General features: G+C 42.3%; 1 protein-coding gene across 5 annotated transcripts in view; it reads left to right on the top strand.

Annotated features, from left to right (window-relative positions):
• The window catches only part of LOC149249082 (Wound-responsive family protein), a 239,986-nt gene that overhangs the window by 68,255 nt on the left and 146,584 nt on the right, over positions 1 to 25,147 (top strand). For all 5 annotated transcript variants that reach the window (XR_016266724.1, XR_016266723.1, XR_016266722.1 and 2 more), the window contains one exon: positions 419 to 546. Coding sequence is in view for 2 of the 5 variants with exons in the window: in XM_089458613.1 (XP_089314739.1) it covers positions 419 to 546 (128 nt within the window). In the remaining 3 variants the exon portion in view is untranslated. The remainder of the gene's footprint in view (positions 1 to 418; positions 547 to 25,147) is intronic.

Genomic DNA, 25,147 nt, shown 5'->3' on the forward strand with positions numbered 1-25,147 from the left:
TTAAGAATGAGGGAGGTTCTTATGGATGAGACATGAGATGTACCAATGCACTTCCATTAATTCAAGACTTATGCACAGGTTATTTATTTTCTAATGTATGTGGACTATTTGATGTTTTTTAATTGCAATGCTGCATTACCTAGTTTCATAGATGTTATAGAATTTGCCCTTTAATTTTGTTATTACTTCTATGTCTCCCCCCAGGTTTACCAAGTCTTTAGTTGTAGTTCTTATTTTCACCTATCAGTTAAGTCAAACTGCCCTGTCTTCCTGAGTTTTGCAAAGTTACGTGCTAAGCAATGCCATCCAAGAGTATTCACATTGATCTAAATAAACAATTGTACATGTTAATTTGCCTAAATGCAGATATTATTGTGTTCCTATTTTATGTTTTGTACTAAGAAAAGGTTCAATGCAGGTCCCAATATATGTTAATAAGGCAATAGTCACAACTGATGCTATCAAGCTTGTATATGGAACACCACAAAATTTAGGAAAGTGGAGAGGAAATAGCAGAAAGTCCAGTTATGATCTTTCTTTGGACAGGTATTAAGGCACTTCTAGGTTATGAGTAAGGGATCTGTTTTTAAGCATTTTCACAATTTTAGAAAGTTTGCTAACAAATGCTGACCATATTTTACCTTATTCCAAGTTGTCTGTGGTGCATACCTGCACAGGAATTCATCTATTGTTATTGTCAACAAAAAATGATCATAATATTTTGCAATAGAAAATAGGGGTGGTAGATGAACAAAAGACTATGATTATGAAAAATATTCCTTGAAGCTAACATACTGATGAAAATTTTAGGAAAATGAACTGAAGTGTTTGTTACTGTCATTCTATTATGGAGATTGAGTCAATATAATAATACAATGATTTAATTGTGCCTGTATGGAGGAGCAAAGATCTTTTATGGGTGCTAACTGTTGTTTAGTGCTCAATATCTGTCACGTATTTTGATACATGGGGGTACATCCCAAGTATGCAATATTTCGAGGGAACATTTGGGCTGGATCAAAGAAGCAGTGATTTGTATAAAGATGTTTTGCAGTCATTTTTTCTAGAAACTCCACAATGCAAGTTGGCTTTTAAACTTGTATCCTGGAACACTGTATCTCAATTTGATTTTCTACCTAGGTATGATGTCATGGAAGATGCTGATTGTTTGTTATATCTTTGATCTGATCTATGTCTTTATGTTGCCTTTAACTGCAATTGCTGATTTGATTTTCATTTATTTGACAGTCTTAGCGTTAGTTGCTGTCTACCAGATAACCAACCAGGTATAAATGCTGTAATATGTCTATTGAGTAAACCTGAAACTTCATTAAGATGCACCATGTTACCTCTCAAACCTGCACTTTTAGGTTATAATGTCCTGAAAATAAGTGCAACCCCGGGGGGGGACTTAGGAAGGTTTCCCAATGTCATCTTGGCAACACTTCCTCTCACTTTAGGCCGGTTCTTTTATGGAACAAGGAGGGAAACCCTAGGAAAGATTTAAGTTTTTCTTTGAAATAAATTGGTGAAAGAATAGACCACTGTTAACTTAGTTGGGCAATGGAGTCTGGATCAAATTCAAGATGTTTCGAATATTGATGGATGGAGGCATAACTAGGCTGTTATTAATATGCTCTAATCAACCACATGAACTTATTTAGTATGCAAAAGTTAAGAGACGGCCCTGCCAAGGGTGCACCTCTTTCACAATTACAAATTGGCAACAAGGACATGCAATCATGAACAATAAAAGACAACAGCAGTCTCTCTGGCAATAAAAATGACCACAACAAATGATGTATTGATCAATGATAAACAATAGGCAATAAGTAGGGTTTCTCCTCAACCTTAATCCCTCTTTATGGAACAAAACTGTGCATTGTAGATTCCTACTAAAGATTTATAAAGGAAGCTTACGGAATAAACAAATTAACCATGAAAGAGAGAAAATGATGAACTTCACATTGATGATGTCCTTAAACTTCTTTTGCTTCAGCTAGATCTTCAACTAAGTCCCTGGGACTTTATTCACACTTCGTTTGCAGCCCTTTATCCTCTACTATTTATATGTTTCCATCATAGCTTAATCCCCAATTAGGAGGCTCCTCAAAACAGCCCCTTCATTGCTTTGATAAGTACCCAAAAGACACTTTGAAACACCTAAGGAAAGGGCACACCTCCCAAGCATTCATTTCAGCCCTAGAACACTTCCTTTCCTCCATTCAAGTGATTCAATTATTGACCATTTTCCTCTTTGAGTTCTAACTTATATTCACTTTTCATAATATACCCTTAGGCAACTTAACACTATAATTATATTTTATAATTTATGGTAGGGCCAACCTCATAACAATTTAAAGTTATGATTACCTTTTGAACTTTTCTCCATTTGGAGCTTGTTGCCGCCCTAATCAACACTTGGGATTATCGTGGAGAAAATCTCTAACTCCACTTGGTGTGGCCTTGGGGGCAAGTCTCGAGTTGAGGCTGCGTTAAAATTGGCAACTAGGGCCAAACTCCATGTGGGTCGTCTTATTTATGACAGCTGATATTTTTCTTGGATTCCTCTCGTTGAGAGGTGTAGGATTGATCTAATGATCATCCAATTCCGACATGTATTCAGGGAGATATGAATTTATTTGTATTTCTTGACAATTTGTCAACGTCGGCCAGCAAGTAAAGTTGTGGTGCACACCCCTAGCTAAACCCCAACGTGGCATATAAATAGAAGAGACCTTGAGGCATTAGTTCACTCATCTCATCCACACATCTCTTCTCTCTCCTTGTCTCTTGGGTATACAAAGGAAAGATGACATAATTCTCACGTGGGAAAGACAACGCAGCTAGGGCATCATTGTGAGAAGACGCAGTTAGGGCAGCAAGGACGCAGGAAGGTACGACAATCTTGTTTGAGGTGATTTAGGCCTGTGTTGACCAGTGTATTGCCTCCATTGACTGTGGCTTTGTGTGGGCAGCCTCTCCTAGGCTAGCCAAAGTGATGGACAAGTCTGCGTTGACTTTTTGAGGGCACATTTATGACAACGTTGACTGGTTAGGGCTGGCTGCAGTATGCTGTAGCATTGACTGCTGTTTTGACCTTATTACATTGACTGTTTTGGGCTGTAATTACTGCTGTTGGAGACCGAGTTCTCCTAGATTATCTTGAGGACATTTGGGAGCTGATTGGTCACCCTTGTTATTACTGTTCAAGGGTTTCATTACTGCTGTTGTAAATCACAGATTTGTGATATTGTACTATCTCTCTCTCTCTGCTGAATTATTGAAGAATATAGAAGAATTGATCAAAGGGTTTCCCCACATTGGGGTTTGTCCCTGGCTAGCGCCACATCTTGTGTCTCTTGTCTTGGCTTGTCTTCTGTTGATTTCATTTATGTTCTATCAGCATTTTACTTTCATGTTAATGTGATTGCTATACTGAAATTGACATTGAGCTAATAAGAAGAATTGAAGTAAATTGCTCTTAGCATAGAACATACCATAATTTAACATGGTATCAGAGCTGAGGTGAAGACAAAGCCCAAGCAAGAGCAAGAGCAATCACCGAAGACAGTTGGAAAAAGTCAAAAGGCTTCATGGGTTCCTCATCACATTTGCCCGCTGAAGACAAGCTCCGTGAGAAGTCTGACTATCACGGATGGAAGATGTCTCTTGATCCGACATTGGAAGAGCAAGAAGTGTTGGACCATGTGAGAGGTAGAATTACGGAGTCTCCATCAAATGCACCGGCTACTACAAGGAACAAGTACACTGAGGTTGAAGTCAAAGCGAAGAAGATCATCCAGGACTCTATTGACAAGCGTTTGATGGCCTACGTTTCCGAGTTGAACCCCTCCAAGGAGATCTACGATAGACTGGTAAGTTTGTTTAGAGTTAGTTATGCAAATCAAGTTTTGTTCCTCAAAAATAAGCTGAAGGATATTAAGAAGGGCAAGGATGAGGATATTCAATCCTACTTCTTAAGGATCACTAATATCAAGAATGATCTCCTATCGATTGGAGAAGTCATTGCTGATAGGGAACTAACTATCACTACTCTTGATCTCCCATCGATTGGAGAAGTCATTGCTAACAGGGAACTAACTATCACTGCTCTTGGAGGGCTCCCATCCGAATGGTATGTATTTAGAACCACTCTTCTCAACAACGATTGAATTCCGAGATTTGAGGAATTGATGGCAAGATGCATTCAAGAAGAGACAAGGATGGTGGAGCAAGAAATGCCTTCAAGCAAAGGCAATCCCACTGCTTTCTCCTCTCATGCCAAAAGGAGAAATAATTCTGGCTCTAAAGGTCACTTCAAAGGAAAGACCAGATCGAAGGGTGGAAGGAAGGGAAGATGCTTTGTTTGCAATAAATTTGGCCACTATGCGAGGGAGTGTCCAAATAGAAATGACTCATCGCACGACGATGATTAAAATCACTCCCGGGGCAACTCCAACCACAATCAAAGGAATGGCAGGTTCAATGACAAAGGAAAGAGGAATGCTGGAAATCAAGGAAGTGGTCAACCCTCCAATAAAGTAAGGAACTCCAGGTATGAATCAAATGTTGTTAATAATAAGCAAGATGAATATTATCTGATATCGGCCCTCTCCACTACCTCTCCTCCAGATTCGTTGGGCAATTGGCTTATTGATAGTGGTGCTTCAAGGCATTTCACTTGTTATGAGGTAGCTCTCTCTAATCTGATAGAGAAGGAGACAAACTTGGAGATTATTCTTGGAGATAATTCCACCTATCCCGTAAAGGGTGTAGGGAATGTTACTCTTAAATTAAATCAGGGTAACACAATTCATTTGCAAGAAGTCTTATATGTACCTGATCTCAAGAAGAACCTAGTGTCCATTTCGGCAATGGAAGACAAAGGCTACAAGGTGGCCTTTATTGATGGCAAGGTACGTGTATGAAAGAAGAATTTTAAAGATGCTTTCACTCTTGGGTTTTGAGTTGACTCTTTATATCAAGTTGGAGGAAGTCCATTGGGAGTTGTGTCTTGCGACACAACTCTACAGTCTGAATTATGGCACTGGAGGTTTGCTCACCTTCATTATAAGGCTCCACCTGATGTGAGACAGATGGTGACAAGGATGCCCGAGTTTAAAGTAGAGCAAGAAGGTGTATGTTCGGGATGTGTCGAAGGAAAGCTCAAATGGGGACCATTCCCCTCTAGCCATAGCAAGACCACTGACATTTTGCAGTTGGTTCACTCCGACATATCTGGTATGATGCCTGTGAACTCTTTGGGAGGATATCTATAGTATCTCACTTTTACAGATGATTATTCTCGCAAGACTTGGATATACTTCTTGAAAAAGAAGGATGAAGTGTTCTCCTGGTTCTGTCACTTCAACGCTTTGATCGAGAATCAAACCGAGAAGAGGATCAAGATCTTAAGGACTGATAATGGGACCAAGTATGAATCCAATGAGTTCCATGACTTTTGCAAGGAAGCTGACATTAAGAGGGAGACCACAACACCATACATTCCTGAGCAGAATGGTGTGGTAGAAAGGAAGAATCGTACGATTATGGACGTTGTTCGTTCCATGCTCCATGATCAAAGGCTTCCGAAGTTTCTATGGGCTGAAGCTGCAAATACTGCGGTATATGTACAAAATTGATGCCCTCATCAAGCATTGGATTCCAAGACCCCCGAAGAGATGTTCACTGGTAAGAAAATTTATGTCTCTCATTTTAGAATTTTTGGAAGTCCCGTATATTTTCATGTGTCGAAAGAGAAAAGAAATAAATTGGGTGCATCTGGAAAGAAGGGAATCTTTGTGGGTTATAGCGAAAATTCTAAGGGCTATAGAATCTATGTGGTTGGTCAAAGGGAAGTTGAAATAAGTCATGATGTCACCTTTGACGAAGATATGGCTCTTAGCAAGGTTGACAATCTTCCTATTCTAAGGAAAGATAAAGAAGCCGGCACTAGGAAGCCGGATGAGAAGGAAGATGAGACGATGCCCGATGTGGAAGAACCTATGGATCCTATTGATCCCCCTCTGCAAGAGCCTTCCTCTTCTAAGAAGAGGCCCTCATGGCTTATTGGGACACTTGATGATGCCAAAGGACATATTGCACCCAGAGGGACTTTCCGTGAAAGTAAGAATCCAACTAGGTATCAGGGATACTTGACCATTATGAGCACCATCATTCAAAATGAACCTTCATCGTTCGAAGAAGCAGTGAAGCATCAAGTATGGAAGGATGCTATGAATGAGGAATACGAGTCCATCATGAAGAATGATGTTTGGGATGTGGTCCCAGACCCCAGGACAAAACAGTGGTCACCTCGAAGTGGCGTTACAAAATAAAGCATGGAGCCGATGGGAGTGCTGAAAAGTATAAGGCTCGCTTTGTTGCTCGAGGCTTCTCTTAAAAGGAAGGTGTAGATTATGATGAGATATCTGCACCTGTTGCCTGGTACACCACTATCCGCTCGATCATAGCCCTTGCTGCTTCTCAAGGATGGAACCTACATCAGATGGATGTCAAGACTGCGTTCTTGCATAGTTCGATTAAAGAAGAAGTCTATGTGGAACAACCCGAGGGGTTTGAGATTCATAATCGGAAATCTCACGTATGTAGGTTGAATAAAGCTCTCTATGGGCTAAAGCAAGCACCTTGAGCTTGGTATGAGAGGATCGATAACTACTTGATGAAGCTGGGATTCACTAGGAGTGAAGCCGATCCAAACCTTTACTTTAAGGTTGAGGATGATAAGCCTCTCATACTGGTGCTGTATGTTGACGACATCTTTTTGACAAGTGCAGACCCTCTCATTCACAAATGTAAGAGGGAGTTGGCTTCTAAATTTGATTTGAAGGACCTAGGACTGATGCACTATTTCCTAGGGCTAGAGGTCTGGCAAAAGCCAGGAGAGATTTTCCTATCTCAAGGAAAATACGTGGTGAAGATTTTGGAGAGATTTGGTATGGTGGACTGCAAGCCCGTGACTACCCCGATGGAGCTTAACTTCAAGAAGTTATGCGGTAGTGCTGCCGGACCTGCTTTGGGAAATGCTTCTGAGTTTTGTCAAATCATAGGAGCATTGATGTTCTTGGTGAACTCTTGTCCACATATATGTTTTGCAGTCAACACATTGAGCCAATATATGGTTGAGCCTCATCACTCACATTGGATTGGTGCCAAGAATCTCTGAGATATCTTCGGGGCACAATCACTCATGGGTTGAGATACACTGCCGGAGATGTGAGGCTACATGGATATTCTGATGCTGATTGGGCAGGCAGTGTGGTGGACCGAAAGAGCACTTCTAGGTGTTGTTTCTCTTTGGGTTCTGCCTCGATATCTTGGATGAGCAGGAAGCAGAAGTCGGTGGCTTTGAGCACCACTGAGGCAGAGTACATTGCTGCGAGTATGGCCTCCTGTGAGGTTGTTTGGTTGAGGAAGCTCTTCAGTGAGCTGTTTGGACACACGCTGGATACTACCGTGATCTTATGCGACAACCAGAGTGGGATTTGTTTATTAGAGAATTCCGTATTTCATGATCTCTCCAAGCACATCGATATCAGGTACGACTTTATCAGGGATATGGTACAACGAGGAGCAATAAGGCTCCATCATATTGGGACAGATGAGTGGGTCGTCGACATTTGGATGAAGCCCCTGGGAAAGCCCAAATTCTTGACTTTCTGAGAACGACTAAGAGTCGTTGAGAGACCCTCTTATGAGGGTCTTGTATGATGCATATATTGAGCTCTGGGAGCTACGGGGGGCTTGGGGTACTTCTTGGAGTGATGAGCGACCATAGAGTGACTCACCCTCCCCTAGTGGTGCACTATTACAAGGTGAATGATTCAGCCTTCCCCTGTGATACCCCATGGCGGCATGTAGGCAGGATGAGTGGTTCATCCTTCTCCTGCCGAGGCATCCTACCCATGTAGTCTGGGACACATGAGAAGTACCTCTCATCTGACCAATGAGTAGGGAAACGAGGATAGGGACAAGAGTAGTACCGATGGACACATCGTGTATCTACTGCACTCCCTATGCTAGGATGACATTGATCTGGGATAAATTGGAACTCACTTCGGGTCAGTAAGAGTGATATAACTCTCTCTCTTTTGGAACTAACTTCAGGTTAGTAAGAGTGGTATGACACACTCTCTTCATTCGGACTGACTTCGGGTCAATAAGAGTGCTATTGGGCACTCTCTTTTATCTGGGACTAACTTTGGGTCAGTAGAGGATGGTATGATACATTCTCGATCATTTCTTCTTCTTCATATCTCAGCAGAGCAGAGCAGAATAGAGCCAAGCAGTGCATTTGATGGCAGAGATAGTATCGACAGCTAGATGGATTAACAGATGGAGTTCTCCCTAGTTGAGAGGGAGTGTTAAAATTGGCAACTAGGGCCAAACTCCATGTGGGTCATCTTATTTATGGCAACTAATATTTTTCTTGGATTCCTCTCATCGAGAGGTGTAAGATTGATCTAACGATCATCCGATTCCGACATGTATTCATGGAGATATGAATTTATTTGTATTTCTTGACAATTTGTCAAGGTCGGCTAGCAAGTAAAGTTGTGTTGCACACCCCTAGCTAAACCCCAATGTGGCATATAAATAGAAGAGACCTTGAGGCATTAGTTCACTCATCTCATCCACACATCTCTTCTCTCTCCTTGTCTCTTGGGTATACAAAGGAAAGAGGACACAACTCTCACGTGGGAAAGAGGACGCAACTAGGGCATCATTGTGAGAGGACGCAGTTAGGGCAGCAAGGACGCAGGAAGGTACAACAATCTTGTTTGGGGTGATTTAGGCCTACGTTGACCAGCGTATTGTCTCCATTGACTGCGGCTTTGTGTGGGCAGCCTCTCCTAGGCTAGTCGAAGTGCTGGACAAGTCTGCGTTGAATTTTTGAGGGCACATTTATGACAACGTTGACTGGTTAGGGCTGACTGCAGTATGCTGTAGCATTGACTGCTGTTTTGACTTTATTACATTGACTGTTTTGGGCTGCAATTACTGCTGTTGGAGACTAAGTTCTCCTAGATTATCTTGAAGACATTTGGGAGCTGATTGGTCACCCTTGTTATTGCTGTTCAAGGGTTTCATTACTGCTGTTGTAAATCACAGATTTGTGATATTGAACCATCTCTCTCTCTGTTGAATTCTTGAAGAATATAGAAGAATTGATCAAAGGGTTGTTTCCCCGCATTGGGGTTTGTCCTTGGCTAGCGCCACATCTTGTGTCTCTTGTCTTGGCTTGTCTTCTGTTGATTTAATTTATGTTCTATCAACATTTTACTTTCATGTTAATGTGATTTCTATACTGAAATTGACATTGGGCTAATAAGAAGAATTGAAGTAAATTGCTCTTAGCATAGAACATACCATAATTTAACAGGCTGTCACTCAATTCTCAACTCCTTTGTATGGGTGGGCTAAATCCTAGCGAAGCCAAGGGGGGTTGTGTTGAATTTTGTAGCTATGGTCTGTCTTCATAATTAATATTTTTGATCTTGATGTATTTATAATAACAAATATAAAGCATGTTCTTCATGCTAGTGTCAAAAGCAAAATTCTTAAGGCATGTTTTTCATGACCTTGTTAAAAGAGAAAATTTGAATTTTTGAAAAATGAACTTTTGGCTCCAAAATAGCCAATTTGGCCCTCCTCCTAGTCAAGCCGGTCCCAGTGTAGAGGCACCCATTTGAAACTCATGATTACTATATATGTGAGACATTTGACCTCCTTCAAGGACAAAATTCAGATATCTTTTGTACAAGAAAAGTTTGGATCATCTGAGGCAAGGACTAATCTTTCTATGGATGAATACGAGGCAAGGAATAAAAGACAAGTTTGAGGCAAATCATCATGACAAATCTGTAGTCTAAGGATGAATTTGTGATCTCATTCAAGGATGAACTTGTGACAGAATGCAGGCTGAGTTTTGTGGTATGGTGCTGGATGAAAATTTGGCAAGGTGCATGTCCAAACTTTTGTAAGGGTGCAAGTCCGAATTTCTGTAATGGTGCAGGACCAAACTTATATGATGGTGCAGGATCGAAACTCTGAGATGGTGCAACATCAAATTTTTTGAGGAAAGGCAGCAGGTTGAATTTCTGCCCTAGCAGACCTGACAGATTCATGACTTGACTAGGAGGCATTGGACCAGGTTTGACTAGATGTCTAGGGGTGTCTCTTGTTGAACTGGAGAATTTTTCTAAGGAAAATGTTGTTGGTTCTTTCCCCCATGTGGGTTTTCCTAGGGTAAATGCTTGTGTTCTTGATTTGGCAATCTTTGTGATCTTACTATCTATTGTTGAAGATCTTCTGTGTAATTTCTTATTGATTAATAAGAATATGAAAGAAGTTAAAGTTGATATCATTAGAAGTAATTACCAGTAGAAAACCTAAGAAAAATCAATAGGGTGGACCCTATAAAAAAACTAAGGATTAACTAATCGATACAAGATGTGCTAAATTCTAGGAGTTACAATTTATGACCAAGATATATTCCCAATATAGATGCCACTGATAGATTTAAAACATAAACTTCATGAGCATGATAATAATGACCGTCCAAGATATCATTAGATTAAGCAAATATATTAGTGCCAATATATATGATACTTGCAAAGAAAAATGACTTAAGTGAGGTAAAATAACTTTGAGAGTAAAGCAAGTAACTTGGAAAGTAAATCCTCAATGCCCACACTGTGAATGCTTTGAGAATGGAAATAAATTGCATGTACTTGAAATAAACCACGATTTGCTCCAATAGATAGATAGGCTTGGCAAAACAAGGAAAGCAAGTGAAATAAAATTCAAGCATAAGATTGCAAGATATATGTAGTGTGTTGATTTTGGGTAGCGTTGGATGTGCTCTAGCCATTAAATTTGGTGGAGAGGCTAACGCACATGAGATCTCCAAGACCCAGAAATCGTTTGGAGAAATTCCACCCGGGTGAAGAGATATTAAAATAATTAATATTTTTAATGGGTCCCTAAGTCTAAAGTTAGGAAAATAAAAATATTAATGTGTATTAATATAAAATGGGTAAGAAAGTTCTAAGTGACGAAGATCAAGCTAGATCTAATCTTAGCTGTTGATTAGGGACTTAATCTCGGTCGTTGAATTGTCAATAGAAAAAGTATAAGAGGAGGCTTGAGGGTCGGTTGGAGACACTCTAAGAGAGATCAAGTATTCGATTTTCTAGGGTTGGGTTTGCTGAGGAAATCGAGTTAGAGCTCAGTTGTAGTGAGGGGCAGTTCAACAAGGGATTTCGATCCAAGGCTGAAGAATACATAGCAGAGAGGCAGTGAAATGCCGAAAGAGGGAGCGCAGGCCCAAGAAGGGCTGACGCAGAGGCCTGAGGAGCTAGCGCAGAGTACGCAGAGGGCTGTAGAGGCAGATGCAGAAGCCATAGAGGCTGACGCAAAGGACGCATAAGGCTTCAGAGGCAGTGCTAGGAGATTCTGTGGGGCAGACTAAGAGCAAATCAACCGGGAGAGGGTGAGGCAGTTCCAAAGAGGGTGACGTAGTTCCATAGCAGTGCTTGGAGCAGCTTTCGTTGTCCAGCACAAGGAACAATCTGAGTTACTGTGGGGTTGATCATCCGGTTGCTGATTTGCCGGAATATCTGTTTCTGGATAGAGGTACTACTGCCAAGGACATTCTCTGTTGGGTGAGCCATTTTTGGCACCCTAGTTGTATTAAGAACTCTGCTTAATAATAAAACCCTCATATATGCTGCACCGGTTTTCTCGCATTGGGTTTTTCCAGGGACGATTGTCCAAAAATAATGGTGTTCCTTGTGTTATTGTTTATGTTTACTTCAGTGCACGATATGTATATTTGTGAAGGTTGCATTTGTGTTTACTTCGATGTTTATGCAATTAAATAACTTTTAATGTAAAGAACAAGTAGGAGATAGTAAACCAGACATTGCAGTAGGGGTTTCTGATGTGTTAGATTCAGAATTTTTCACATTGTATTAGAGCAATTGCAGATCAGAGGCGATTGAACACACCAGCTGAGAAAATCTGAGGATTTGCAGCGAAGAAGCAGCTGTCCCGAGAGACAGCATTGTTCCAGAGCTAGAGACGTAGGAGGAGGGACGCAGTGCAGAGGAGGTGACGCAGAGGCTCACGCAGTGCCTGTGTTAGCACTTTGAGCTAGGTGAAGGTGACGCAGTAGCTGGGAGGAGCCCACGCAGTAGTTGCGTCAACTATCCAAGCTAGCGCAGAGGCAGAGGGGGGGTAGATCAGACCTACGCAGTGCCAAATCATCTTTCTCGGCCAGGAAGGATTGACGCAGTGGCTAGGAGGAACTGATCCAACTCTCATTGTGATTGCGCAGAGCCATAAGGGCTTAGATTCTTCTGTTGCTGGGGCTAAGGGACCTGAGCAGATTTTGATTTGTGGAGTTGGTGGGACGCTGTTTCTGTGAGTGTAGAACAGTGTCTAAGGATACTGAACCAAGGTAGAGGGAAGCACTACCTCGACAGATTTCTAGCCAAGAAATCTATATCCGAGGTGCAATGACAAAGGAGGATTGGAGAGGAGTGATTTGACAGTGGGCCGGAGGATTTCCGAGAGGGAAATCAGGACATAGAGGGAGTCTAGAGAAGATGAGTAGATATGGCAGTGAACGGATTGAGGGATCATGACAGATTGGACGGGGCTTCCAATTTTGTCATCTGGAAGGCCAGGATCCTGGCAATGCTGGATAAACATCACATCAAGGACTATGTCTTGAGAACCGTCGCTGTCCCAGTTGACCCTAATGCAAATGAGAAGTATGAGGAGGCCCAGGCGAAGGCGAAATGCATGATTTTAGATGGGGTCAAGGATCATGTCATACCACATATTGCTGAGAAAAACACAGCAAGGGAGATGTGGCAGACCCTGACCACCTTATACTAGGGCTCTTCCATGCAACGGAAGATGTTATTGGAAAATTAGTTGAGGTCATATCAGATGCAGAATGGAGAGGATATAGATCTGTTCCTTCTCAAGTTGTAAGGAATTCATGACCAACTTACTTCCATGGGGTCTACATTGGATCTAGAATTCATGGTTAGGACTTCTCTGAATGCAGTTTCCGAGGACTGGGAGACGTTTGTCCAAAGCATTTTGGGCAGAGCGACTCTCCCCAGTTGGGAGGAGATGTGGGTAGCTCTTCGACAGGAAGAGCTCAAGATATTGACCAAGGCGCGGAGTAGCAGTAGGGGAGTTCGAATCAAGAAAGAGGAGGAGGAGGATGCAACTCTAGCATCTTCGGGACAACAGGGGATTCAGAAGAGGAAGAAGAAAGACATCTCCAAGGTCAAGTGCTTCAACTGTGGGGAGCTGGGACATTATGCCTCTCAGTGCTCCAGGAAAGGCAAGGGAGAAGCTTCCATCTCAAAGGCTGCTCCAACTAAGGCGGAGAAAGATGTCAACACTAATGATGATTGTGCCATGAGTGCTCATGCACCTCTAGAGAACAGGTGGGGGGACATAGAGTTTTAGTTGAGAGGACTACAAAAGCATAGGGGCAGGATCCTTGAGGTGCCTAAACTCTTGGATCACATCCGGCTACGGGAGCCCTTAAAGACAGTAGCATGATGATAGGTGTCTGGTGGAGCAAGGTGTGATGGAGCGACAAGGCAGTGCTAGAGTGCAGAAGTCTATAGCAGTGCAGTGGAGGTTGCAACAGTGCGAGAGGCACAAAAGAGGTTGCAGCAGCGCAGTGGCAGCAGAGGGAGCACAGGATAGTAGCAGAGGTAGCTTCAACATCACGAGGCTTCTAGACTGACCAGGATGTCAGTGTTTGGGTGAAGTCAGTTACTTCTCGGTAACTGAGTTGCAGTGCAGTAGTTAGCAGTGGAAGTGTTATGGGTAACATGATGCAGCATGTTGAGAGGGAGTTGCAGTACAGATGTAGTAGTGGCATTGTCATGGGCAACAGTACAGGAAGCAACAATGCAGTGAATGTGGGGCAGCAGGCCAAGCATCAGCACAGAGGACCGATGCGGAGGATTAGTGTGATGCTTCTATGGTGAGGCATTACTAGAGCACATTCCACGCTAAGAGGGAGTGTTGATTTTGGGTAGCATCGGATGTGCTTTAGCCATGAAATTTGGTGGAAAGGCTAAGGCGCATGAGATCTCCAAGACCCAAAAATCGTTTATTAATATTTTTAATGGGTCCCTAAGTCTAAACTTAGGAAATAAAAATATTAATGTGTATTAATATAAAATGGGTGAGAAAGTTCTAATTGACGAGGATCAAGCCAAATCTAATCTTAGCCATTGATTAGGGACTTAATCTCGGTCATTGAATCGTCAACAAGAAAAGTATAAGAGGAGGCTTGAGGGTCAGTTGGAGACACACCAAGAGAGATCAAGAATTCGATTTTCTGGGGCTGGGTTTGCTGAGGAAATCGAGTTAGAGATCAGTTGCAGTGAGGGGCAGTTCAACAAGGGATTTCGATCCAAGGCTGAAGAATACATAGCAGAGAGGCAGTGAAGTGCCGGAAGAGGCAGCACAGGCCCAAGAAGGGTTGATGCAGAGGCCTGAGGAGCCAACGCAGAGGACGTAGAGGGCCGTAGAGACGGACACAGAAGATGTAAAGGCTGACGCAGAGGACACATAGGGCTTCAGAGGCAGTGCTGGGAGATTCTGTGGTGCAGACTGAGAACATATCAACCAGGAGAGGGTGAGGTAGTTCTAGAGAGGGTGACGTAGTTCCAGAGTAGTGCTTGGAGCAGCTTTCGTTGTCCAGCACAAGGAACAGTCAGAGTCACTGTGGGGTTGATCATCCGGTTGCTGATTTGCCGAAATATTTGTCTTTGGATAGAGGTACTACTGCCAAGGACATTCTCTGTTGGGTGAGCCATTTATGGCACCCTAGTTGTATTAAGAAATCTGCTTAATAATAAAACCCTCATATCTGCTGCACCGGTTTTCCCGCATTGGGTTTTTCTTGGGACGATTGTCCAAAAATAACGACGTCCCTTGTGTTATTGTTTCTGTTTACTTCAGTGCACGATCTGTATATCTGTGAAGGCTGCATTTGTGTTTACGTCGATGTTTATTGTTAAAATTGGCAACTAGGTCCAAACTCCATGTGGGTCATCTTATTTATGGCAGCTGATATTTTTATTGGATCCCTCTCATTGAGAGGTGTAGGATTGATCTAAAGATCATTCGATTCCGATAAGTATTCATGGAGTTATGAATTTATTTGTGTTATAAGACAAATTGTCAAGTCGGCCAGTAACTTGTGTAGGCTCAGAAGCCCAATAGTCATGCCTATTCATCATCTACGTTTTAGTATAAATTGGTGAGGACTTGAAGTCATTTGGGACACACATTCTTGATGTGATCTCCTCCTCTCCACGTCTTGGGTTTTTGGTGAAGGAGAGAGACACCAAGAGTAATACGCTGGCCTACAAGTGAAGCCCTAAATTACAGTCATGGAGGAGACATTAAGACGCAGATGAAGGGAGAGGATCCCAGCCGCAGTTAAGGGAGATCTTACCATACCCTAAACACAGTGATGGTGAAGGCCTTATACGCAGCCCTAAACTACAGCCACGTGAAGCCCTAAACGCAGTAAAGGTGAAGACTAAATGAAGCCCTGAATCCAGACCCTATATGCAGCAAGAAACAGACTTGTTATCCGCAGTCACAAAGAGGCATAGCCGCAGTTGGAAGGAGCCCTACCACAGGTCCTATTACGCAGCAAAGAAGGTCTTCATACAACCCTATATCTGCAGTTGAATACGCTGCACAAAGGAGGGCTAAACGCAGTCAAAAGAGACCTCATCTATCCACTGTTGAGGAGCCCTAATCCGCCACACTAAAGAAGATTTATACGCAGTCTAAGGAAGACCTATATAACTCTTGAAGAAGCTTCAAACGCTGTCAAGAAAAGGTCTTAGAGCTACTATTATATGTAGCCCTTATTCCGCAACTAGAAGATCCTATATGTAGCCCTAAGAGACCTGTTACAGTTAGGTGTCATAATGTCACATTGCTGTAGGTGACAGCGTGGCCTATTCAAGGACTATTTGGGCATGATAGGACTGTTTGCAAGGAAGCTGAGCCACAATATAAAGAGGTCAGAAAGGACAAGGTATGAATTCGGATTGCTATAGATGACAACATGACAAAAGAAGGATTGTGTAGTTTGGGATTGATTGGAGGATTCTGGAACTATAGCCTAGCTACCTTGCTAGGCTGCAAGCCATAGCAAGCAACTAAGGTTGATATGCATATGGCTGTATAATGAAGCAACAGAAGTATGGTGTTGCAGCATGATGAAGCAACAAGAAGTTATAACAGCTGCATGATGGGCATGTTAAGCATCATGATGAATAGGGCTACATGATGATGGAAGATGTAGCATAATGGGCAGCATGATGATGAGAGTAGATGAGAGCAGCTCAGTGATCAAGGTCCAGCACTGTGATGGTACAACATGGTGCTACACGGGAAGGTGCAGCAAATGGACGAAATGCAACACTACGATAGGTGAAGCAGTCACCTTGGAGAATCAGTTGAAGCAATATGTCTTCAATTGATCTCATGCAGATAACAAAAGTCAAAATGTTGACTTCTATTGTAAATGTACTATCTTTCTCTCTTTCTCTGCTGAACTTTGAAGAACATAAAAGAAGAATTGATCAAGGGTTTCCCCACATTAGGGTTTGTCCCTGGATGGCGCCACATCTTGTGTCCTCTTGTCTTGGCTTGTCTTCTGTGATTCTTTATATTTATGTTCTATTTGCAGTTTACTTTAATGCTGATGTGATTTCTAATCTGGATGAAAATTAAAAAAAATAAATTGCTCTAGCATAGAACATACCTAAAATTAACATGGTATCAGAGCTGAGGTGAAGACAATGCCCAAGCAAGAGTGAAAGAGCAATCACCAAAGACAGTTGGGACAGGACAAAAGGATCAATGGGATCATCATCCCTCTTCTAATTCACTAAGGGTGAAGTTGAAGTAGAGAATATTATCAGAATGGTGCAGTAGAAGTTTCTGATGACCTACCTAAAGATCACTTCATTGGGAAGTTCGTATCTAAGGGTGAAAGGAAAGGCGGATGCCTTGGTTGCAATAAGTTCGACCATTATGCGAAGAAGTGTCCGAATGGCAGAGACACATCACTTGATGAAGATAAACAATCATTCTGGGAACATCTTCAATGATCAAAGGAATGACAAGCAATACAGTTCATCAAGGAAATGGTTGACTCTTCAAAGAAAGAAAGGATCCCCAAGTATGAAGAATCAAATGTTGTTTCTAATAAGATAAAGAAGTGTTATCTTGTATTGGCCTTCTCCTTCAGATTCATTGGGGAATCTGGCTTATTGATTATAGTGCTTCAAGGCACTTCATCGGAGAAATGGGTACACTCTCTAATTTGGTAGAGATGGAAACAATCATGGGATTATACTTGGAGCCGATGCCACCTATCCCAGAAAGGGTGTAGGGAATGTTTTCCCTCAATTGAATGAGGGTAACTTGATTCATTTACAAAATCTCTTTTATGTACCTGATCGCAAGAAGAACTTGGTGTCCATTCCAGCAATGGAAGTCAAAGGTTTCAGGATGGCACTCATTGATGGAAAGGTACATGTTTGAAAATAGAATTTTCAAAGATGTTTTTGAGTTCAGGGTTGTATTAAGTTGCAGAAAGTCCACTGGGGACCATGTCCACTGACACATAGCACTGGAGGTCTGTGAGTAAGATGGTAACAGGGATGCCTGAATTCAAAAAGAGCATGAAAGTACATGTCTGAGATGTATCGAAGAAAAATCTTACAAGGGGACTATTCCCCTCATGTAGCAGGTCCACATGTGTGGAACAACCCGAGGGGTTTGAGATTGATGATTAGGAATCTCACGTATGCAGGTGGAAGAAAGCCCTCTATGGCTTGAAGCAAAACACCCCGGGCGTAGTATGAGAGGATTGATAACTGTCGGATGAAGCTGAGATTCATTAGGAGTGAAACTGATCCAAACCATTACCTGAAGGTTGTGGATGATAGACCTCTCATACTGGCACCTTATGAGGATGACCTATTTCTGATAGGTACAAACCCTCTCATTTGCAGAAGTAAGAGGGAGTTGGATTCCGGATGTGGAATGATAATCTGCAAGCCTGTGACTACCCTGAGAATATTAACTTTCAAAAGTTATATGGTAGTGATGTCGGACCAGATTTAGGAAATGCCTCTGGGTCTCATAAACTCATTCACGTTGATGTTCTTGGTGAACTTCCGTCCGGATATATGTTTTGCAGTTAGCATGGTGAGTTCATATTTGGTTGAGCCTCATTGGATTGGTGCCAAGAATCCTATGAGATATCTTCGGGGCACAATCTCTCATGGATTGAGATACACTGCCGGAAATATGAAACTGCATGATTATTCGAATGCTGATTGGGCAGGCAGTGTGGAGGATCACTAGAGCACTTCTTAGTGCTGTTTCTCTTTGGATTCTGCTTCGATATCATGGATGAGCAGGAAGCAAAAGTCGGTTGTTATAAGCATCGCCGAGTCCGGATACATATCTACGAGTATGATCTCGTATGAAGCTGCCTAGTTGAGGAAGCTCTTCAGTGAGCTGTTTGTGCAAATAATGAATACCATTGTGATTCTCTGTGACAACCAGAGGTGGGATTCGATTATTGAAGAATCCCGTATTCGATGATTGCTCCAGCAGATAGACATCAGATACTACCTTATCTGGGATATGGTAAGTTAATGAGCGAGGAAGCTCCAGATGATGTACAGGTCGCCACACTTTGTCTAAGCCCCGGGGGGAAGATCAAATTTGTGATTTTCTTGAACGACTTGGAGTCGTCAAGAGACCCTTGTACAAGGGTCCTGCATGTTGCATACATTGAGCTCTAGGAGCTCTGGGGGCTTGGGGTTCTTACTGGAGCAACATACGATCACAGGGTGACTCACCCTCCCTTGGTGGTGCGCGCTGAACAAGATGATTAGTTCTCTTGTGGGCCTAGATGATTTGTTCTCCATGGCGATTGTGGACAAGACGATTCGCTCTCTTGTGGGACAAGATGATTCGCTCTCTTGTGGGACAGGATGATTCGCTCTCCTGTGGACAGGATGATTCGCTCTCCTGTGGACAAGATGATTCGCTCTCTTGTGGGACAGGACGATTCGCTCTCCTGTGGACAGGATGATTAATTCTCCTGTTGAGACATCCTACCCATGTAGTCCAGGACTCATGGGAAGTACCTCTCATTTGATCAATGAGTAGGGAAATGAGGATAGGGACCATATTAGTACCGATGGAAGCATCGTTGTATCTATCGTACTCCCTATGCTAGGATGACCTTCATGGATCTGGGATCAATGATACTGGTCTGGGACCAGTGAGAGTGGTACATACTATGACACTGACTTTAGGTCAGTAGAGGACTGGTCTGGGACCAGTGGTACACACTCTGAAACTGACTTCGGGTCAGTAGAGGACTAGTCTTGGACTAGTGAGAGTGGTACACACTATGACACTGACTTCGGGTTGGTTGAGGACTGGTATGGGACCAGTGGTACACACTCTGACACTGACTTCGGGTTAGTGGAGAATGGTATGACACATTCTCGATCAATTCTTCTTCTTCATGGTTCACCATTCAGTAGAATTGAGCAGAGCAGAGCAGTGCAGGGCACTGATGGCAAAGATAGTACAGTCAGATATATGGATCACCAGATGGAGTTCTCCCTAGTTGAGAGGGAGTGTTAAAATTGGCAACTAGGGCCAAAATCCATGTGGGTCATCTTATTTGTGGCAACTGATATTTTTATTGGATCCCTCTCATCGAGAGGTGTAGGATTGATCTAAAGATCATTCGATTCCGATAAGTATTCATGGAGTTATGAATTTATTTGTGTTATAAGACAAATTGTCAAGTCGGCCAACAACTTGTGTAGGCTCAAAAGCCCAATAATCATGCCTATTCATCATCTACGTTTTAGTATAAATTGGTGGGGACTCGAAGTCATTTGGGACACACATTCTTGATGTGATATCCTCCTCTCCACGTCTTGGGTTTTTGGTGAAGGAGAGAGACACCAAGCGTAATACGCTGGCCTACAAGTGAAGCCCTAAATTATGGTCATGGAGGAGACATTAAGACGCAGATGAAGGGAGAGGATCCCAGCTGCAGTTAAGGGAGATCTTACCATACCCTAAACACAATGATGGTGAAGGCCTTATACGCAGCCCTAAACTACAACCACGTGAAGCCCTAAACGCAGTAAAGGTGAAGACTAAATGAAGGCCTGAATCCGGACCTATACGCAGCAAGAAATAGACTCGTTATCTGCAGTCACAAAGAGGCATAGCCACAGTTGGAAGGAGCCCTACCATAGGTCCTATTACACAACAAAGAAGGTCTTCATACAACCCTATATCCGCAGTTGAATACGCTGCACAAAGGAGGGCTAAACGCAGTCAAAAGAGACCTCATCTATCCACTGTTGAGGAGCCCTAATCCGCCACACTGAAGAAGATTTATACGCAGTCTAAGGAAGACCTATATAACTCCTGAAGAAGCTTCAAACGCTGTCAAGAAAAAGTCTTAGAGTTATTGTTATATGCAGCCCTTATTCCTCAACTAGAAGATCCTATACGTAGCCCTAAGATACCTGTTACAGTCAAGTGTCATAATGTCACATTGCTGTAGGTGACAGCGTGGCCTATTCAAGGACTATTTGGGCATGATAGGACTGTTTGCAAGGAAGCTGAGCCACAATATAAAGAGGTCAGAAAGGACAATGTATGAATTCGGATTGCTGTAGATGATAGCATGACAAAAGAAGGATTGTGTAGTTTGGGACTGATTGGAGGATTCTGGAACTATAGCCTAGCTGCCTTGCTAGGCTGCAAGCCATAGCAAGTAGCTAAGGCTGATATGCATATGGCTGTATAATGAAGCAACAGAAGTATAGTGTTGCAGCATGATGAAGCAACAAGAAGTTATAACAGCTGCGTGATGGGCATGTTAAGCATCATGATGAATAGGGCTACATGATGATGGAAGATGCAGCATAATGGGCAGCATGATGATGAGAGTAGATGAGAGCAGCTTAGTCATCAAGGTCCAGCATTGTGATGGTACAGCATGGTGCTACACGGGAAGGTGCAACAAATGGACGAAATGCAACACTACGATAGGTGAAGCAGTCACCTTGGAGAATCAATTGAAGCAATATGTCTTCAACTGATCTCATGCAGATATCAAAAGTCAAAATGTTGACTTCTATTGTAAATGTACTCTCTCTCTCTCTCTTTCTCGTCTGAACTTTGAAGAACATAAAAGAAGAATTGATAAGGGTTTCCCCACATTGGGGTTTGGCCCTGGCTGGCGCCACATCTTGTGTCCTCTTGTCTTGGCTTGTCTTCTGCGATTTATATTTATGTTCTATCATCAATTTACTTTAATGTTGATGTGATTGCTAATCTGGATGAAAATTAAAAAAAATAAATTGCTCTAGCATAGAACATACCTAAAATTAACATTTATGCAATTAAATAACTTGTTAATGTAAAGAACAAGTAGGAGATAGTAAACCAGACATTGTAGTAGGGGTTTCTGATGTGTTAGATTCAAAAATTTTCACATAGTGAATGCTCTTGGTTTATTGCACCAAGAGGCGCTCTCCAACCCAATATGGTAGAGATGTTGTAATGTAATGTTTAACATTCTGACTAAGTCAAATTACATAAAATAACTAAAATAGAATAACAAAATAAAAATAACCTAAGAAAAATAAAAGTGACCCATGGTATTGGCCCATGATTTTCATGTGGAATATACCCTATTTAAAGGGGGAAATTAAACCAACCTAGATCCATGTTAACTCCAGATCTACCAAGCGCCGAGAGGGATCAAATCTCTTTTCACTCTAAGTTAGCTTGGTTAGTTGTAAGATCTACAACAAGTTTCAAATGAACTTCTTCCCAAGACCTTATCCTCATCATGGCTCCAATCTTAGAATAAGGAGTCAATAGGAGGAGAAAGATGTTGATTTTTCATTACAATAGCTACAATTACTTATTTCTGAAACTTGATAATTATTTCCTGTTACTCACCATTTTGTGGGTGATATCCCTAGGAGAAATTTTATTCTCCAAGATGGTCCTCAGCCGGAAGCCAACATCCCCTTGTAGCCACCAACTAGCTCGTTATGCCATTTCTCTGCCACCTAAGCCAGCTATGTGGGCCCTCACCCATCTTCCATGATCGTATGTTTGAAGGTGGGCCTCTTGAACTTAAAGGAATGCCTTATCATTTGGTAATTGAGTATTGTGGTTTGCTTATCATGGACACTTCTGGGCATGGATTAATGGGGGGATTCGACGGAAAGAAAGGGCTAGGTCGATGTTCGTCCCTTAGATCCCTTTTGGATATTAACCTTGGATTCTAGTCTCGTGGGATCTCTTTTATTGACCATTTGGCTTTAGGGATGGTATTTCATGGAAAACCCTGATTTTGGTTGTGTGGTTCCGCTCCTTCATCCACATATATTGCCCCCTTCCCACTCATTATAACCCCATTCATCATTTCTCCCACCTGGGTCCACATTCCTCCACTGGGGCCACATAGGGTTAGCTCTCCCTTTCCCCTTGCCAACACCTTGGGTAAGGCCTGGAATGATGCCCCAGAGGTTGATACAACTAAAAAGAAAAGTAAAAGCACAATTGGCCACATTCAACAAGAAAACGTACCACAAAATGCAAAAGATGGTCGGGACAAACACATTTAGCACGTGGGCAAAAGCCAATACATGAGCTCTATCCCACCATCATGGCCATCACCCTAGTTCCTACAAGCTTTATGAGCCCCCTTCATCATATAGGAACCCATCATTGTCCCAACCCCTGGTGGGCAATGAACCACCCTATTTTAAAAGGGGGTATCCACTGTTATATCTCACACATCATGCTGTTAGCCCTTGAGCCCCGAGCAGTTAATTGAAGAAAAATCGTAAAAAGGAAAAAGGCATATAAAGAAGGGTGGAAAATCAAGGCTGGGGCACCTCATGTACCACGATTGCTCCCTCTTATACATTATTTACCCAAGTGTGGGCTTCCTTTCTACTAACTACCCTTGTACCCCAGCATGTGCCTCAGGGCTGCCCCTTCCTATTCCCTATTCCATTCACCTCTTTATCACATGCCACCACCTTTTAAAGGATGTACCTTGGACATATTATCCCCTTTAAAAGTAGAAACCACCTAATGGGATATTTGGTTAATCCCATTTGGAGTTTGGAGACATTATCACATGCCAAAGCTGATTATGGAAGGGCAGACCATTATGAAGTCTCTAGTTGTGGTCTATCGTTTGTAAGTTATTTTACTCTATTTCCTTGATGACTTGTTGTACTGGAAGGCTAGGGGACGCATTGGATCTTATACAGGATTGCAAATGGTCTCCATCTTGGGTTTGGTCTCCCTATTTGGGGTCCTAACCCTCCAGAGGGTTACATTGGCACATGTAGGGTGTGTGTTGAGATCCATGGGCCTCCACAACATTAGACAACACTCCATGGATCCTCAGAGATGTTCAAAGACTGCTTGAGGTTCACCTATTGGATGAGGAAGATGCACCTGGTTCACCTTTGCCCAAACAACACCATAGATTTACCATGCACTTGGCAGCTGACCTAGGACTTGTAGGATGATGTGGCATCACCTACACCATCATTTGAGCCCTTAGAGATGGTCTACAGGCATCTTCGACTTACTTGGAGACCCATGAGGTCATTTGTGTGCCCTCACAACCATTGAGAGCACCACAGGTTCATTATGTGGAGAACAAGGGGCCAACCCCTTGTCCATTACTTTTGGAAGTCTAACTCATCATTTTGGCACTTATGGACTTCATTAGGCCTCGTAGAGAGCCCAATGACATGCATCATTGATTATTCGACCTCTTGGGAGGCTTATTATTTTATTTATGAGCTAGTTTGGTGGGCTTGTCACTAATAGATAGTTATTTGCACATTATTTTAGTTGATGGGCTAATGTAGGCTCAAATTAGATAATTCGAACTCCTAATGAGTGTATAAATAGGAGAGACATGAATTCATTTGCATCATCACTTTGGATTGGATCATTCTTCTCTTTAGAGAATTTCGTACTTTTTATGGGATGATGAATTAGTGTTAGGATATTCCGACACATAGGAAATAGTTAAGTACAACTTGGTCTAGTATAGAGTTAGGTAAAGTGTGTTTCTTTACTATGTACATTTTGTAACTTACAATCCGACGGTCATGATATGTAGTGATCCGACAGTTCATTCTCTCCTCGGTATTACCGACACTTGATCTGTGGCTTAACACCCAATTGGTCCATGATCTCTATTTAAAGAGCATGGAGGGTCATTTGTAGGTTAACCATTCATGAGAGAAGCTTATGTAAATTTTCATTCTTTTATTAATAAATTGCCTGAAGTGGCCGCGTTGGCTCAGGTCGTGGACTGTTTCCCTCTTTGAGGGTTTTAACCACGTCAAAAGTACTGGTGTATTGATCTGCGATCTGTTTGTGAGCAGTGTCCTTTGGTGTTCTGTCTGAGGAACTTATCCTGTAAATTCCTACATGGTATCAGAGCTATTTGAGGGCTGCATCCGTTGGTGATCCAAATCTGAAGCCGGTAGAACTGCATTCGACTACCGTTTCCTAGATCTACTGTTTCTCACTGCTTTCGGGCCGAGAGGACTGCTCTGTTGTTCCAGTGAGGAACCCCTTTCGTTTCACGCGAAAAGGTTTCCGGTAGCCCTAGCTGCGTCATTTTTATGATCTGGAGGTATACAGTGTTTTATTTGCAGTTTACAGTTATTTTCTCTCTGTTTATTTCGGTTTTTGGTTTATTTAGCTTTTTTTTTTATTACCGGATCTATACCTTTCATTTCTGCGTATGCTCTTTGCCCTGCGACTCTGTGCGATCTAGGCAAATCAGAAACAAAAAGGAAGGATTTTTCTCATGCGTATGCTCTTTTCCGCTGCGCCTTAGTGTGATCTCGGAAAATCAGAAACATTGAGGAAAATATTTAGTTTCCGGCTAAAGCTAACTTCGAGCCGCAAGGTTCGTTTTTGAAAATAT

Source organism: Pinus tabuliformis, chromosome 7 (assembly GCF_031772625.1).
Source record: "Pinus tabuliformis cultivar Carrire ecotype Pingquan chromosome 7, CPIR1, whole genome shotgun sequence".
NCBI classification, from domain to species: Eukaryota; Viridiplantae; Streptophyta; class Pinopsida; order Pinales; family Pinaceae; genus Pinus; species Pinus tabuliformis.